The sequence below is a fragment of the Macrosteles quadrilineatus genome, unplaced genomic scaffold, assembly GCF_028750875.1.
Source record: "Macrosteles quadrilineatus isolate MER2022 unplaced genomic scaffold, UCM_ALF_1.0 Scaffold_7__1_contigs__length_78375512, whole genome shotgun sequence".
NCBI lineage: Eukaryota > Metazoa > Arthropoda > Insecta > Hemiptera > Cicadellidae > Macrosteles > Macrosteles quadrilineatus.
The window spans coordinates 52079941-52095987 of record NW_026542600.1 but is presented as its reverse complement, the minus strand read 5'-3'; the positions used below and the strand labels follow the sequence as shown (position 1 = coordinate 52095987).

The 16047-nt window shown below is 35.3% G+C and overlaps 1 protein-coding gene across 1 annotated transcript in view; it reads left to right on the top strand.

The window, feature by feature from the left end:
- The window catches only part of LOC128998358 (3'-5' exonuclease-like), a 39400-nt gene extending 25783 nt beyond the window's left edge, over positions 1-13617 (top strand). Inside the window, exons 2-8 of the mRNA XM_054424463.1 lie at positions 1879-2024; positions 2576-2714; positions 5347-5432; positions 5705-5846; positions 6447-6545; positions 10049-10156; positions 13260-13617. Coding sequence (XP_054280438.1) covers positions 1879-2024; positions 2576-2714; positions 5347-5432; positions 5705-5846; positions 6447-6545; positions 10049-10120 — 684 coding nt within the window. The 3' untranslated portion in view covers positions 10121-10156; positions 13260-13617. The remainder of the gene's footprint in view (positions 1-1878; positions 2025-2575; positions 2715-5346; positions 5433-5704; positions 5847-6446; positions 6546-10048; positions 10157-13259) is intronic.
- The last annotated feature ends 2430 nt before the right edge of the window (positions 13618-16047 follow it).

The window sequence follows — 16047 nt, the reverse complement described above, 5'->3', positions numbered from 1 at the left end:
TAAGAAATAAAAACATTTTCCAAATTTGATCAAAATATGTTCATAAACAAGCAAACTACAACAGTTTACTTATTCTCCATAAGAATACATGGGAATTTTAAATTTACAAATTTTTGGAATTTTCTCCGCAACTATTAGGCGCATAATAACGCTTCAGTATACCTACTAAATTATTTGTTTTTTTAAGCTCTAAAAAATGGTTTGGAAAGAAATAAATAAAATTTTATGTTTTTTGGGTCAAAAATGGGAAAAACCTATTTTTACCCCATAAAACCCCCCGTAAACCCCCGTTCCCATGGTCAGATCATGCTGGATCGCAAACTCGTTCGAATAAACCTAGGTTTACACGTTTGTACCAAATTTCATCAAAATCGGATCATTTTTGCTCGAGTTATCGTGCTAACGGACACACATATATATAAATATATAAATATATAAATATATAAATATATAAATATATAAATATATAAATATATAAATATATAAATATATAAATATATAAATATATATATATGAATTTGAACGGATGGTGTTTTTGGCCTCTAGGGACCTCAAAACGAAAAAAAAAATCGGTCCCGCATCCAGGTCCATGAATACTACGGTAATAGCTTATTCCCTATATGGGAAATTCGCTAAAAAAAGTATTCTTGACATTTTTTCATAGAATTAGCCGTTTTTGAGTTATTTAAGTTAGAATAATTCAAACGGCCGCCATTTTGAAATTTACAATCGGAACAACTTTATTATTACTCAATAGAGGTTTATTAAAAATGATAACCATCTAATTACACACAAAAAAATCAATTTACGGGCAAAGGACAAATTTTGATACAATGAAATAGTTATTTGTGTAACTAGTGGTGAAAGTGGCACTTTGCTGCACACGAGAGCAATGTTTACGCACGAGCCGCAGGCGAGTGCGGAATGATCTCGAGTGCAGCAAAGGCCTTTTTCACTCGTGTTACACATTATATTTTTCCTACAGTCACTATAAAGCATATAAATAATTAGTCTTTCAAACACTATACAACACGTTTTTAGGTTCAGCTGGCAACACAAATGGTGCCCTAGAGAAAGTAGTACCCGCGGTCCGTATCACTCCGCTATTTTTCCTCGGCAAGAAATGTGCTCCGCGTTTTGAGAATATAGTTCCGTATGTTTTTCTAATTTGAAGTGGTTTCCGAGCCTTAAAAAAATGCTTTAAAGGTATTTTCTTGTTTATTAAGATCGTAGGAATGTTTTAAAAACGTTTAAAAGTAAAGTCCAGAAAGTTCAGAAATACCGAAACTATAAACACGAAATGACAGGTTAAATCGTAGTTATAATAGTCAATCAGCTGCTCATAGTATTATTATCTTTAAGTGTTGCCAACCTATTTCCAAGCGTACACGGATTACGTGCATAATATAACCACGCTGTTTTGTGTTGTTTCGTTGGAATCCTGATGTGCGGCAAAGTATAAACCGTACGGCAAAGTATAAACCGTACGGCAAAGTATAAATATGCAGCAATTAGCAGCTTTCTGTACTATAAACAGTACAAGGAAGCCAACTTTGTCGGGTGACTGTAGGAAAAAAAACTATTTTATGTCTCTGTAAAGTGTGCTATGTGAGTGTCACATGTGTGTGTGTGTGAGTGAATAGTGTGCTATGTGAGTTTACAGTCTAGGAATCGGTGTCTTTTCTGTCAATGTGAATGATGTTGTCAGACATAGTATTTCTTATCTCATTAGTGGAGTTTGAATGACTAGTTAATGATGTAATCTTCTTTGGCTAGTGTAGTGTTTATTCAAAGTACTCATAACTTAAGACCAGGCCTATTTCTAAAAGTGTTATGCTGGAATTCTGTGTGGCATTAATTCTATCACTGTTTTTTCAGAAATCAACATCAAAACTGGTTAAAGACAGAAACGCTAGCCCAAGCGATTCATTTTTACATGAGGATAGACCATTCTTGAAATTCAAAGGAAAAGTTAGACATTCAAACAAAATTGGGGACTGCGGATATGTTTGTGAAGCCATTTTGTAAGTAGACCTATTATTTTCGCAATCTTTATAGTTCGGTACCGATGGAAAATAATTTTAATCAAAATAACTAACCAACAGCTACAGTGATTTAGCTATTTGAACCCATTTACAGTATTTTTTTCAGTATCATTATATATACATATATGAGCAAATTATCAATCTTTTTCTTCTTTTGTAACATGCCATAGGTAAAATTTTATTGACGCTTGAAGGGAGCCCTTATAGATGTTACTACCTACTAATTTGTTTTAGTGGAAATATGTCATGATTTAGCAAATTTAATCAATTTTAACCCATAAATTAGCAGAGAAATCAAATTTTCTCAAAAATGGCCCGAACAGTTTTGATAAAGTTTAAGTATGTTATACATAGCCCTTTAAGTTCTGATCAAATTGTATAACTCCCTTTGCCATACAAACTATGGTTCAAACGTTATTGTAACTTCCCCTATAAAATATCATAGTTACTCCCACCGCTTACCCATGATAAAGGTTGACAAGCTAATTAGAAAGTGCGAGTCAGATTTGCTGATACCGTTTACTTTACAGAGAGAAACTTGAGGGTTTAAAGGAGCTTGTTGTGGGGTTCGATCTGGAATGGCCTGTTCAATGGACAAAGGGAGAAAGTCAGCACAAAACTGCCCTTATACAATTCAGTCCCAGCGTTGGAGTTTGTTATATCTTCCAGGTAAGTCTCAATGGTTTGGTTTATATTACCTATGTTATGTGTGTTATTATTGTACCAGTGTTGTGCCATTATAGCATCATGCCAGTACAAAGAAAACAACAACACATCCTTGATTATCAGTCTTAAAGCAATGCTAAAAATATCCCAACGTAGCAAACCTGCAGACTAAGCGAATTTCTATGTGCCTGGTTAGATTTTTAATAAAATATCCCCGTAAAATTATCAGATTTATTTTCAATATAAATAACATTAATTTCAATGAGTGCTTAGCTTTAAAGTTAATTATGTTATCCAGTTTCAAGAACATTTTAATTAAGTCACCTTTTATTTTGTAGAATGCCTTTAGCTTTGTCGCCACAGGGAAAGTGTGTTCTTAATTGAAATGTCAAACGTTAAGTATGAAATAAACAAATTTGCCACATTTGATCAAAATACACCCCAAACAAGAAAATTACAACAGTTAATTTATTCTCCTTAAGAATAATAAGTTTAAATTTAAATTTACAGGTTTTTAAATTTTCTTTGTAACCATTAGATGTAAAGAAACAACTATTTAGCTTACTTACTCCTTTTTAGTTTTTTTTTTAAGATCTATAAAATGGTTTAGTAAGAAATTGCAACATTTTTTGTTTTGGTTTGGGGGTCTTAAATGAGAGAAGCCAATTTTTAACCCATAAAACCTGTTCCCAGTCTGATCATTTGTGTTTGCTAACTCATTCAAATAAATGTAGGTTTAAACATTTGTATCAACTCTTGTCAAAATAAGATGATTTTTACTTCAGTTATCAAGCTAACAGACACACATACATATAAATTTGAACGGTTTGGGTTAAAAAAAAATCAGTCCCGGTTTGAGATCTTACCACTAGACCAATGTGATAGCTTATTCCCAATATCGGAAAATTGCAAAACCAGCAAAATCATTCTATGTATTGCTCTTTCATTTTGCCTTTTCAGGTCTTCCTGTTTGCACCATATCCAATCACCATTGGTTCCGCTATTGTATTAACATGCTTCAGTCTCGCTTAACCAGGCATCTTGAGTACTAGTAACAGACTGTATATTGTCTGACCTGTTTTGTTTATTTATTACCTTTTATGATTGAATTTTCAGTACATTTTTGTTATTATTAGTTTAAATTCATATTTACCTTTTGACACACAATAATTATCTATTTGCTACACTCAAGGTGCATTTCCCTCCAACTTCAGTAACCCCCTGTGTGCTACACAATTAAGCTAAAGAACACAGGGCAGTTAGCAACAGGAGGTCACAGGGCAGAAGTGTTTTCCGAGAAATCCACCACCATGTTGGGTAATTAACATGTTTGGGGTTCCCATAGTAGTGTTCTGTTTTGAATCGGAAAAATAAGTGGCTGAAGAGGACATAGTCCTGAAACCGCCTCAGTTTAGTAACACTTGAACGTCACGTTGAATTTCAACGTATGGTTGAAGTGGAAGGGATGGACGAAGATGTGGACATAGGTCTAGTAGCTCTACTGACCAAAAGTAAAAAAAATCCTAGTGAAATGTTTATATTTAGGAGCAATCAGGGTGCTTTTAGTATTCATATTAATAGGCTTCTGATATATGATAAATTAACATATATCAGGATTAGGTATTTCCTGTCTTGTGGACTTGGTGCGTAGTGATATAACTTGGAAGCCAACAAAGTTAGAACAGCACATCAAACTCAGACACACAGTAAATTAATAAACTGTTGCATCTACAGTGAACTTAATAACATCACTCAAACTATAGTTTTCTCCATATTTCTAACGTGAACAACTGCCCAGTTCAGCATTGTGGTTTGAAAATGACTGCTCTTGAAGCAGTGCTCCCAATCACACTGCACAGTTAGCAGTTAGTCGGGCACCGCGTCGCTATGAAAACAGTCCCATTAGTTTCTAAGGGGTAGGTGTTTCTCGTAATCGTGTAGCACGAAGGACACTGTGTAACAAGTTTATAAGGAAACGCCACTTTACGATTTTTCCTGCTAGGGCTGTCTTATAACCTTGTGTCCTAGGCACTGTACTAGAACTGAGGACTAGATTACAAAGTAATTTCTTTAAATATTACCCAGCATTACCATTTATGTCATTTATGTCACACAAAGATTTTTATAAAATGTTAGCAACCTCATAAATAATACTCTACATCAAGAAAATGTTTGCTATCCATACTACCAACATGCAAAACTAAAAAAAATTGTTTAAACTCCATGGTTAAGAATTGTTGCTTAAATACCTCTCGATAAAGGTAATAGTGAGCACCCCTGTTTCTTATGTTTGTATGTCTTTCAAAAGTAAGTTTTTTAAAGTTTTTTTTAAAAAAAGTCCACCTTGGTACTCTTGGTCAGTAGCCTATCTTCCTATCTCATCTGCGATGCGGGGATCGAGCTGTGGTCAAGTGGTTAGAGCGTGGGACTTTGGTGCCTGAGGTCCCGGGTTCAAATCCCGCCAAATCACCAACGGATTTTTTCTAAGTGATAATGCCGAAACCCCTAGGTCCAGCCTGAAGTAATGTGAAAAACAATCCCGGGCTCGTGCCTAGCGTCCTAGGACAAAAAAATCTCATCTGCTATGAACTTCGAAGGTTTCAGTTATTTTTAAAAACATTGTATTATTCCACAGGTGACAGAATGGAAGAAATTACCTAAAGTGTTCATCGACTTCATCAGCCATCCCAAAGTGCGATTGGTTGGAGTTAATATCAAAGCGTGAGTCCACATTAATTTGAATACTTTTATTCTTTAATTTTCTGGTTGATATTTTTAATGTCTTGCTTCAATCACATAAGAGGTTCAACTGTATTTGTTTGTTTTTAAAACAGTAATCTTACTATATTTAATCAAGAAAATATTAGTTATACAACTGTTCGGCCATACTTTATACAGTTTAATTAATATTTCAAACTTGGTTACCAAACAGATAAAAGAAATTTATAAGTTTCGATTTTGAATGATCTCAAAGTGCCTGATAATTTTTGCAGAGACATCTGGAAGCTGGGAAGGGATTTTGATATCTCTGTCGCCAACATCGTAGAGAGTAATGTCATTGAATTAAAATCTTTAGCAAACCAAATCTTCTCTACTCAAGAAATGTGGAGCCTAGATCGACTTGTACTGTATGTGGTACGTACCACATGGTATGTGGTGATACCATGACAATTATTGTGTACAAAAATGTCTAAATTTAGTCTTTTACTATTTTTAGAACATAATTTTAGTTGCCAGAAATCTTACAATTTATGTTTAAAATACTGAACACTTTGAAATTAGTTTACAAAATAGCTCTATTTGTTGGTATTTAGTTTAAAGACATATTTGAATTTAGACAAAGATTTATTTTTTTATTTAATATCCAAACCATGTCAAATGCATAATTTTGTATGCCTAACGACAAATAAAAATCTAACGTATGGATTGTTCACATTCTGCTTGGAAATTACTGTACCTATATAGACACATAAAAATAAATCTGTGAGACTATATTATATTCAAACTTTACAAGCTGAACATTAACGGCCCTCGCTGAATTTAAAAGCACTCAATATCATAATTAATAAAAGATAATTAATAAACAATCATTTTTGGAATAGCTTGAATAAAATGAATATGCACCAATCTCAAAAACCAATTTCATTCATAAAATTCTTTTATTTTAAATAGAAATTTTAGTAAATAAAATCTTTTAAGTTTTACTCAATATAATATTGTGTTATTTATTGTTAGCTCAAAAAACAACTTGACAAGTCTGATGTAAGGACCAGCAACTGGGCTCAAAAAACCCTTACAACTCATCAGCTGGGCTATGCTGCCACGGATGCTTATGTGAGTACTGAGTAAACTAGATAATATGTTGCTCTAAATAGAGCAAAACCGCAACTTGTCATAAAAGAATAAAGAAGGAAAACAAAAGTAATCAATATATCTTTAATACTTTAATACTTTTTTGCCATTGAAATAGCGACCATTCAAAGTAGGTAACTTCACCATATGTTTCCTGAATTACTGACCTACTTACAATTATTCAATATTGTAACACAATAATATGTGGACCAAGATCATTGTGAATAGGTAAAGACACATCACCAAGTTTCTGGGGGAAATTACCAAGTCCACTTCTACTTGTAAAGCATGCAAGTTTGTTGTTCATTTGAATTTCATTATGCTTAAAATTGACCACTGCGTGAATGATTTTACCCAGTTTTCTACAATAGTGGTCTACGATGAATGTGTAAGAACTTGCAGCATTTTATTGAAAGACGACACATAGTAAAAGTGTTTTCCGCCCGAAAACATGTCATGGATCTTCAAATTGTAGATCCGATTTGTGGTAGTCTCATCTAAATGAGCTTCGGAGCTGACCATGACAAAGGTGGAATTTAATTGACAAATTTTATCCAAATAATTTACGAATCTAAGGTCTTGCAGCCCTGTTTTTAGATTGGGATGAATGACAATAAGTTTGAAGAATGGCAATAATTGAGTTTCCAATAAGTTCCTGAAAGTATAGTGAATTCCACAAATGAGGTAAATGAACCTTTCCTTTATGGCAACAAAAAGTAAAAAAATTAACTGTCTTAGCCAATATTTTCTTGCTTAAAATGAAAGGCATCACCATATTAACATTAAACTTTCTTTTGTCCGAGGTTAGATGTAGCACCACGACGGTCTAGTACTGCCGCTCTGTATCCATCAAAATGTTCCATTGGGAGGGTGTTGCAAGCGGTCACGTTCACGTTCCCTCCCGCCACTCGCAATTCTTTGTCTTAGGTGGCATAATAATACAAAGACATAATGATACACATTGTAAATTACATGATAAAATGGTAAAGTAAGGGTAAATGCATTGCGAATAAGCACTTTTAAACATTCACTTCATTATACCGAACTGTAACCAAAACTATGTGATAATTCAGTAAAATACGATCTAGAATGTAAATCAATTTAACTATTGCAAATAACTTCATAAACAGATTTAAAAATACAAATATAAATAATTCCGACGTTACTCTGGAAGTAACAAGTCCTGCAGTCTGTGATTAACCTATGTCAAACGATGTCCATATGTTTAGTTGTAAACAAAGTAAATTAAGTTTGATCCAATGACAACGGATAGCACCACCACTGTTCTGAAACTGTTATCGAGTTATGACTGTGAAAAGAAAATTGCTTGCGTATTAATATATAGATGCATCCCCTGTTAACCGACCCTGATTAACTTTCTCTTCCCTGGTAAAAATAGATGTTGGTTAATTTCCCCTGAATTTTAAAACTGATTGGTTCAACTAATTTGAACAAGGAATCTAAAAACTACCATATCCATCCCTTGGCCGCGTTTACACTAGAGTTAAGAACACGTGTTTACAACAAATGTTCCTAACAAACCAAAAAGAAACACTAATAAAAAAAAACATTTTGATGTTAGGAACATTTTTTTAGTGTTTACTACAAAAAATTTGTTTCCCACCAGAAGTCGGTAAATTAAAGAGTGTTCCAAAGATGAGGAAACATTTGTTACGAAACAAATCTTTTGATATTTCTAAGCTGTTTCCAACACTTCCCGCTACCACACGTGCCTACCCACCACCAGTTAACCACATGTCGCCCCCTCAGCGTCAGCTGTGTTCTCGGGAACGGTGATTAAATTGTTCCCAACAAAATCAAAGAAAAGTGCACTATCCGTTGTAAACTTTAGTTACAAACGAATTGTTAGAAACAAGTGTTACCAACAAAAAGTTCCAAACATTTGGTTCCAAACCCCGGTATAAACGACGCTTTATCTCAGTATAAAATAGAATCGTGTCCTTGTGGGTCTAGTTTTATATGAAACTGACTTTTCCATAAATTTGTAGATTTAGAGTATGATTTTCTTACAAAAGTTTTCCTATTTTTAAAAGTAAGTGTGCAGTGTTTTTATAGACGGATGGATTTTATACATAGTACAGTAAGTTGGTTGCTATGCAACAGCTCACATAACCATGAAATTCTTGTTTCATAACCGTTCTGTTTTGAAAATAACCATTCATCGTTATTCAAGAAGAAATCGTATACAACCTACTACAATACTAAGCAAATAATAATTTATCATGAATCTGAGTTTTCATTATACATAATATACATTTGTTTCATTTAAATAGTAACTGACCTTTGAGACTATTCGACCTTGGCTTTGTCCTGTGAAGATCAGTTAAGAGGGTGTGTACTGTGTGAGGTGTTTATGTCGGGTAGGGGCACCTATCCTAAACTTACCTCCGATTTGCTCGGACAGCTCGAGTAGTCCAGGGTCTCGCTAACAGCCTTCGTCGCTCGCTCACTGCTCCCGGTCCTCGTGAATACAAACTATAGTTACTACTATAACTTGGTATCATCAGCACAGCAACGCACTGACAAAAACCAAGTCGCAGCTAACTACTAGGGGCCGATAGATAAATAGGCGAAGATTAGGAAATAATATAGAGAGCCAGCTCCTAGGCTTAACGAAAGGAATCACTTCTCAAAATAAAACTAAAATAATCTTCTCGTAATTAAAAGAAAACTACGCTAACTCGCGATAAGTAAATAATGAAATAAAATAAAACGTAGAAGGCTTATATGCCAATCCTTCTAGGCTTTAAGGAAAATAAATAAAAGCTCTTGATCTGAAATGAAACAAACCGCTTTGGATGCCTAAAAGAAGGCGTAGGCTACTGCGACACTACACTCGCAGCGTCGGTCGATAAACTACGATATTCTATAATAAACTTCGATAAACGGCCTAGAATAGCCTAATAAATAACGTAATTTCCCTCGCCAAAGTGGATACGAGGAGGGATACAACGTATACGCTAGCTATATACAGTGTACTTACGTAACACACGATACTTCCAGATTCGCATCGAGGTTTCTCACGCCTTCGTCCGGATACTTTATTAGGTTCGCTCGCACAGCCTAAGGAGGGTTGGTGTGCGCGAACTTATCGCTCGCCGCCGACTGCCCGCTCTTGAAGGAGGGTGTTTGGCGAACAAGCGCTCGCCATCAACTGTCTCAAGAAATGTCCACTGTCCACCGACCGGTCTCGGCTTCTCCCCACCACGTCTACGGCAGCGCTTCAAGGTGGCAGCGGCCGAGTCTCAAACTATGTAAGACACTGAACAAGTGGATCATTGTTGCCGTCGTGACGAATCGCCGCGCTCGAATCGTTCGTGTATATAAAATAAAAAATTTACCCCTAACACAATTTGACCATTACAACTGTATAACTGTATGTTGGATGTACTTGTAAATGGGAAGAAAAAGGTCATTTTCATTTCCCAGTAACAAAAACTGAAAGTCTTAATATTGTATTACAGGCATCTTTGCTGACGTACCTACGACTGAAAGAGATTGAAGAACAAAACTCAAAAGACAATGTCGCCTCATAACGCATCTGGAACCTCGGCCCCTTAGGCTGAAGTGAGGTATGTCTTGGTTTCTTTGTTTTGTTTATTCTTGAGAGACAAGTAAAACATTTAAGAAAAACCAACAATAATCTTTAAATTTACCTAGTAAACTTAAGTACTTGAACAATTTGATCTCTTTAATATGTGGTACCAGGAATAATAATTGTTGTTGAGTTTGTAGGCAGTGAAGGCATACCAAAAAGTGTAAATTAAGTATAAAATAGTAAAGTAGACCTGGAGACTTAGCAAATTTCCATTTAGAATAACTGATTAGTTTTTTACTCAAATATTGTATCAACATTTCAGATTTATTCCCTATTTAAATAAGATTAGGTTTAGTGAGTTAGGTTTGCTGCTGCAGGGAAGTTGATAAAACAGGGCTTTAGTTAAGTGTTAATAGCTAAGTACAGGGTGTTTTTAAAAGAATGCCGGGATTTTAAATGGTAATTTCTTGGATACTATTCAAGGTAACTAAACGTTTTATACGTCAAATTGGAGCTAAAATACTTAAGTTTTGTATCCCGTGTAGCAATGGAGGAAACTTTGACCTTGGCATGCGTGAAACAGTTGCGGGTTGATAGGCCGCTATTGTGACTCATAGGCCTGACGCCAGTCGCCAGTACGACGTTTACGGCGCAACAGAAGGATTGTATTCTGTAGTTCACAGAGTGTATATACATTGTTCAATTAAACTAAATTTAAATATACTTGATGATGAAGAAACTTGAAACTGGTTTAATGAGTTTCGTGGCTCCGAAATGTTTTGAAAAGACATTCACCTGGCCGGCTAAAAACAAGCGATGACATAGTCGAAGAAATCCTACAATTCTGCATCAGAAGCCCGAAAAAATCGATTGTCCAACGAAATCTTCAGTTTAACAAACCTAAATTGGTCACTTTATGATGTTATATATAAAAGATAAAGTCTTTGTGCCGAAAAAGATTCAGTTAAGACATAATAAACCCACCGATCGCCCTTAGCGTAGCCTACAGACTTTACCAGTTTTACTCTTATATAAGACTAGCTGTAACCCGCGGGCTTTGCCCCGTTTAACTTCTTAATTTTCAAGATTATCTCGTTCGCATGGCTCAATCACGTCCTGGTTGAAGTTTGTTCGCTACGCTCACTCACCTTTAGGTTGGAGCTCGTTCGCTACGCTCACTCACCTTTAGGTTGGAGCTCGTTCGCTACGCTCACTCACCTTTAGGTTGGAGCTTGTTCGCTGCGCTCACTTGCCTTCAGGTTAGCTCGTTCGCTACGCTAACTCGCCTCCAGGTTGAAGTTCGTTCGCTACGCTCACTCACCTTTTGGTTGCAAATTAGCTGTTGTCATAAATGTAAAAGAAATAATAGTGCTGCACCCTGTTGGTAATCCTTGTAACTTTAATGCTATTGAACATCATAGAACAGAACCAACTTGTTTAATTGAAACAGCTGTTAAGATTCAATAATTCCATTTCTCATAAGGTTAACATGGGAAACTCCAGAGCCACTGGGGCGGAGCCCGAAAGGATTTTTGAAATAAGAATATGCCTATATGTTAATCGGGAATGTGAGCTATCATCATGCCAAATTTCAGCCCAATCCGACCAGTATTTTTCGAGTTTACTTTTCCCATACACACATACAGCAACCACCTCTTTTTTATAATAGTATAGATTTATGAATATATGAATTTTATTAAATCATTCCGAATTGTATGAAAGACTGAGAAATAAACTTTATTCTTTTACCTTCAATTTGACGTCTAAATCGTTTAATTATCTTGAATAGTCGACGAGCAACGACCGTTTGAAATCCCGGCATTCTCTTAAAAACACCCGTATTTAAATTAATAAATTTTCCAAATTTGATCAAAATGAATCCATTTATGAGCAACTACAAAAATGTACTCAATAAACATTTATTTACAAAAATAACACAGGAATTTAAAATGCTGTCTTTTTTTCTACGTAACCATGAAACGCACAATATGCTTTGATGTACTAAATTATTTGTTTTTTAAGCTCTAAAAAACTGTTTTAAAAGAAATTGACAACAATTTTTATGTTATATTTTTATACCAATTTTACTCCTTAAAACCTTGTTCCCAAGATACAATGATCCCGAACTCGTTTAAAATATTGTTCTACATGTTTGTACCAATTTTCATCAAAATTTGGGCCATTTTTACTCGAGTGGTAGGTTTTAGCTTCTTTATAGTATGACTATAATATACAACCAAAATTTGAAACATCGTGCTTTGGGCCTCTAGGAACATCAAAACAAAAAGTAAATTAGTTCAGGATCTGATTTTGCCTTGAGGTTTACAGTAATAGCTTATACCTTTTAGGAAAAATTTTTTCTAAAAGTTGTATTTTTAATATAAATCCCAGCCAGCTATTCAAATGAACTCATACTGTATAAAGTTGTGACAGTTACAATACAGTAGCCACTGTAACTTTAGCTGAGTTTAAGAACATCCAAAGTATACATATTCAACAAACTTATAAAAAATTCACATATACGAGGGTCGTTTTTTAACTAAGACAGGAGATTTTTTAAATAATTGAATCTCCTGCCACATGCGAGATAACGTCAGTGATACGTCTTTTACCCCAAGAAACGTATTCGATGCCTACATTCATTGCCATAGATGACTGAAGGTTATAGCCCTAATGCAATGAGTGAGTGTTAAGTACAAAAATGGGTTAGGGTGTGTAAAAAGGCTCTGAAAAACTTTTTCCTTTTTCCTTTTAAATCTGGGTAACCACAAAAAACAGAATTCCTTCTTAAATATGGACATTTTCTATATGTTTCTTGCGATCAAAAAACATATCACTGTCCTTATCTCCAGTAATGCCAGTAAGTACATCATTGTGGTGTACATACAAACTACGGAGCCATGCAATAAAATAACCCATGCTTAAAAACGACCCTCATTGTCAAACAAAGTTATTTGATGGAATGGTTACAGATTCGTCCAATAAGATGAATTATTGTGAACGGCTTTGTAAGTAAGCTGTTTATATTACAAAGAAAAGGTTTTGTTTTCAGAATCTTTAGTACAGTCAGTGAAATATGAAACCAGCATGAAGATATGTTTAGTACTGTAATTTTAGTATTTATGTCTTGTTTACAGGCACTGATGATCAATTCAAAATAGCTAGTTGTGTAGCAGGATAACTGTCCATGTGAAGGAATGTACAAACAGAGAAGTTGACCAGCCAACTACAACAGTCGAGGCTCTATCCCAAGCCATGTGTCAAGCGCTAAACTTGTAAATTCCAAAAGTAAGGTTTGTGCTGACAGTAGAGTTTGAAAGCAGAGACTCCACTGGATAAGGGATGATTGACAAGATCTGTGAAATCGGACTCCAAAGCTCCAATTGGCTTGTGTGAAGGGGCTCAGTGGTTTATTGTTACTATCATGGATTTGCTGTAAACTGTTCTACTGCTTTTTTAGTTGTTTTTATTGAAAAAATGTGACATACTGTTTTTTGAAATGTAAAGTAAGAATTGAATATGTTAGGTTAAAGTACTATCATAGACTAACCAGCACAAGTAGACTCCTCATCCCATTGTAAATTTTGAAGCTTGTTTTTCGTGCCTAGTTCATGTACGGAGGCGCTAGTGTCGGCAAAATTTTGTATCTATTATTTTAGGGTTGATTTCTTGATTTGTGCTTTGTTAGGTTATATAACTAGAGAACGAGTTGTTGTTTATGATTCGATCGTATTATTTGGTTAAACGAGGTTTTAAGTTACTGAAATAACTAGAAACAAATAGTAAGACCTCTACAGCACACTGTGCAGAACTAACAATAAAATTGTCTTCAGCTGTTCCATAAGGATGAGAAATCTACTAACAGAGTATGTTTAATCCATGGTACTATTTGCTAAGTAGCGCTCAAGTTTCCGAATAGATTGGCAGTCTGGAGATCTGTGTTTGATCCAAGATGTGTATCTGGATCTTTTGTACAGTGGGACCACCCTTTGAATTGGCTGAGGTTTACCATATCGAACATCCGTTGAAGGTCGTCAACAGAGTTCATTAATTAAAACATACGAGACATGGAAACTGATGACAACCTTCAAATGAAGTGCTACCTGACACCTTGTATGCCTAATGATAGTTCTTATAAAGACTCTCAACAACGTTGTCCTTCCACTTATCATCTTAACAAAAGAGTGTCCGTTTAAGTACTTAAGTGATATTTATATTTTATGAAATAGTGAATTAATTTTTATAGTCATTAAATTTATTATCACTGAAAACTGTCAAGATTATTAAATACCTTTCCTACTTCATTTTAAGGGCAAAACAGCATTTGGTAGGCTAGGTCCAAAAACCTACATTTAACCCTGGACAGAAAATTGCTACGTTCAATCCAAAGTCAAATTAGTATGAAAAAAATCATAATGAAAACCAAACTAGCAATAAGTATAATGACAATGACCCAATAATATAATACAATGTGCCTTTAGTATTAGCAATAGCAATGCAAACATACAGCATAGTCAAACAGGTTTGTAAGGTATTTTCTCAACTACTGTATTATCTTATTCCCTGTATTCATACTTTTTCGAGGGTTTTCAGGAATCTCACTTTGACTGACACTCGCATAACCTTTATGTATTATTTCTCTCATACCTATTTATGATACAAAGTACAGTGCCATTTACAAATCTCACTTGCCCTGAGGCCAAGACAATTGTTAAGCAATCCTATTGAGACGGACCAGCTTGAATACGTATCCCTGAGTCCAGATTTGATGTGCCTGAGTGCTCCAAGTCTTCATGTTCTCCAGCAAGATTCTTCCTATACACTTGGCTCTCAGTCCTCTGCTTGTCTTTGAATGTCTGGGTGGCTCAATCATGGTGTCCCATATGTACGGTAGTAGCTTCTTCAACCTCTCGATGCAGCATTGCATAGCCAGTCTCTCTGCCAGACGTAGTTTGACTCTCTGAATAAAACAGCTATTTTTGTATAGTTGTGGAGGAGGCCTACTTGGCCTCCTTTACCTTGTCATATTACCCTTCTCAGCCTAAAAGAGCAGTAGATGGGGTATGCATTTGAATCAGTCATCAATAACTAAAATTAGGTTCTTAAACTTTTTAAAATTTGTTTGGCAAGTCCAGTGGTGTACCAATTCTCAGTAGAAAGAACACCTCTACCTAATTACACCTTCATCATTCTTGGATCTGGATGTTCTAGAGACAAGGGGGAAGCCAAAGTCAAAAGTATTTACCATTTTACCATTTACCATGGGTCCTCCTCTTCACAATCGTTGAGACTGGGGAGTCGCCAGTTCTTTTGATGTGGGAAGTTGTATTTTGTGTGTGCGTGTAAGTGTGTAAATGGTGTTGTTAGGTGTCTTAGGTTGTGTTTAGTTTCTGTTGTGATACTTATGCTCCTCATAAAATTCATTCAGGTTATAGTAAGGTCTATTTAACAGGAAGGTTTTGAGGGTTTTAGCAAATTTTTTATTGTTGTTTATGGTTTTGATATTTTCTGGGAGTGGGTTGAACAATTTTATTCCCATGTATGAGGGTGTTTTGCTTGTTTTTTGGAGTCGATGCTGTTGAAGGTTTAAATTGTTCCCTGATCTGTCATTGTATTTGTGGCATTCATGTCGGGATGGGGACGGATTTAGTTTGGTGTGGATTATGGTGTCCAGGATGTATGTGAGATGAATGTATGTTTGTGTGTCAGGGTCAGGATATGGTGTTAAATGAAGAGCGGCTTACAAATGGGCTTGGTAGTGAGCCTTGTCTATTAGTAGTATGCCTTTTTCAAAAGCATGAAAATTTGTGTCAAGTGTGTTTCGCCAGCTCCTCCCCAAGCTATATTTCCAAATTTCAAGTGGGATGCAAAAAGCGCATGGTATGCCATTTTGGTAGTTGTTGTATTAGGTAGTGATCTCTCTGA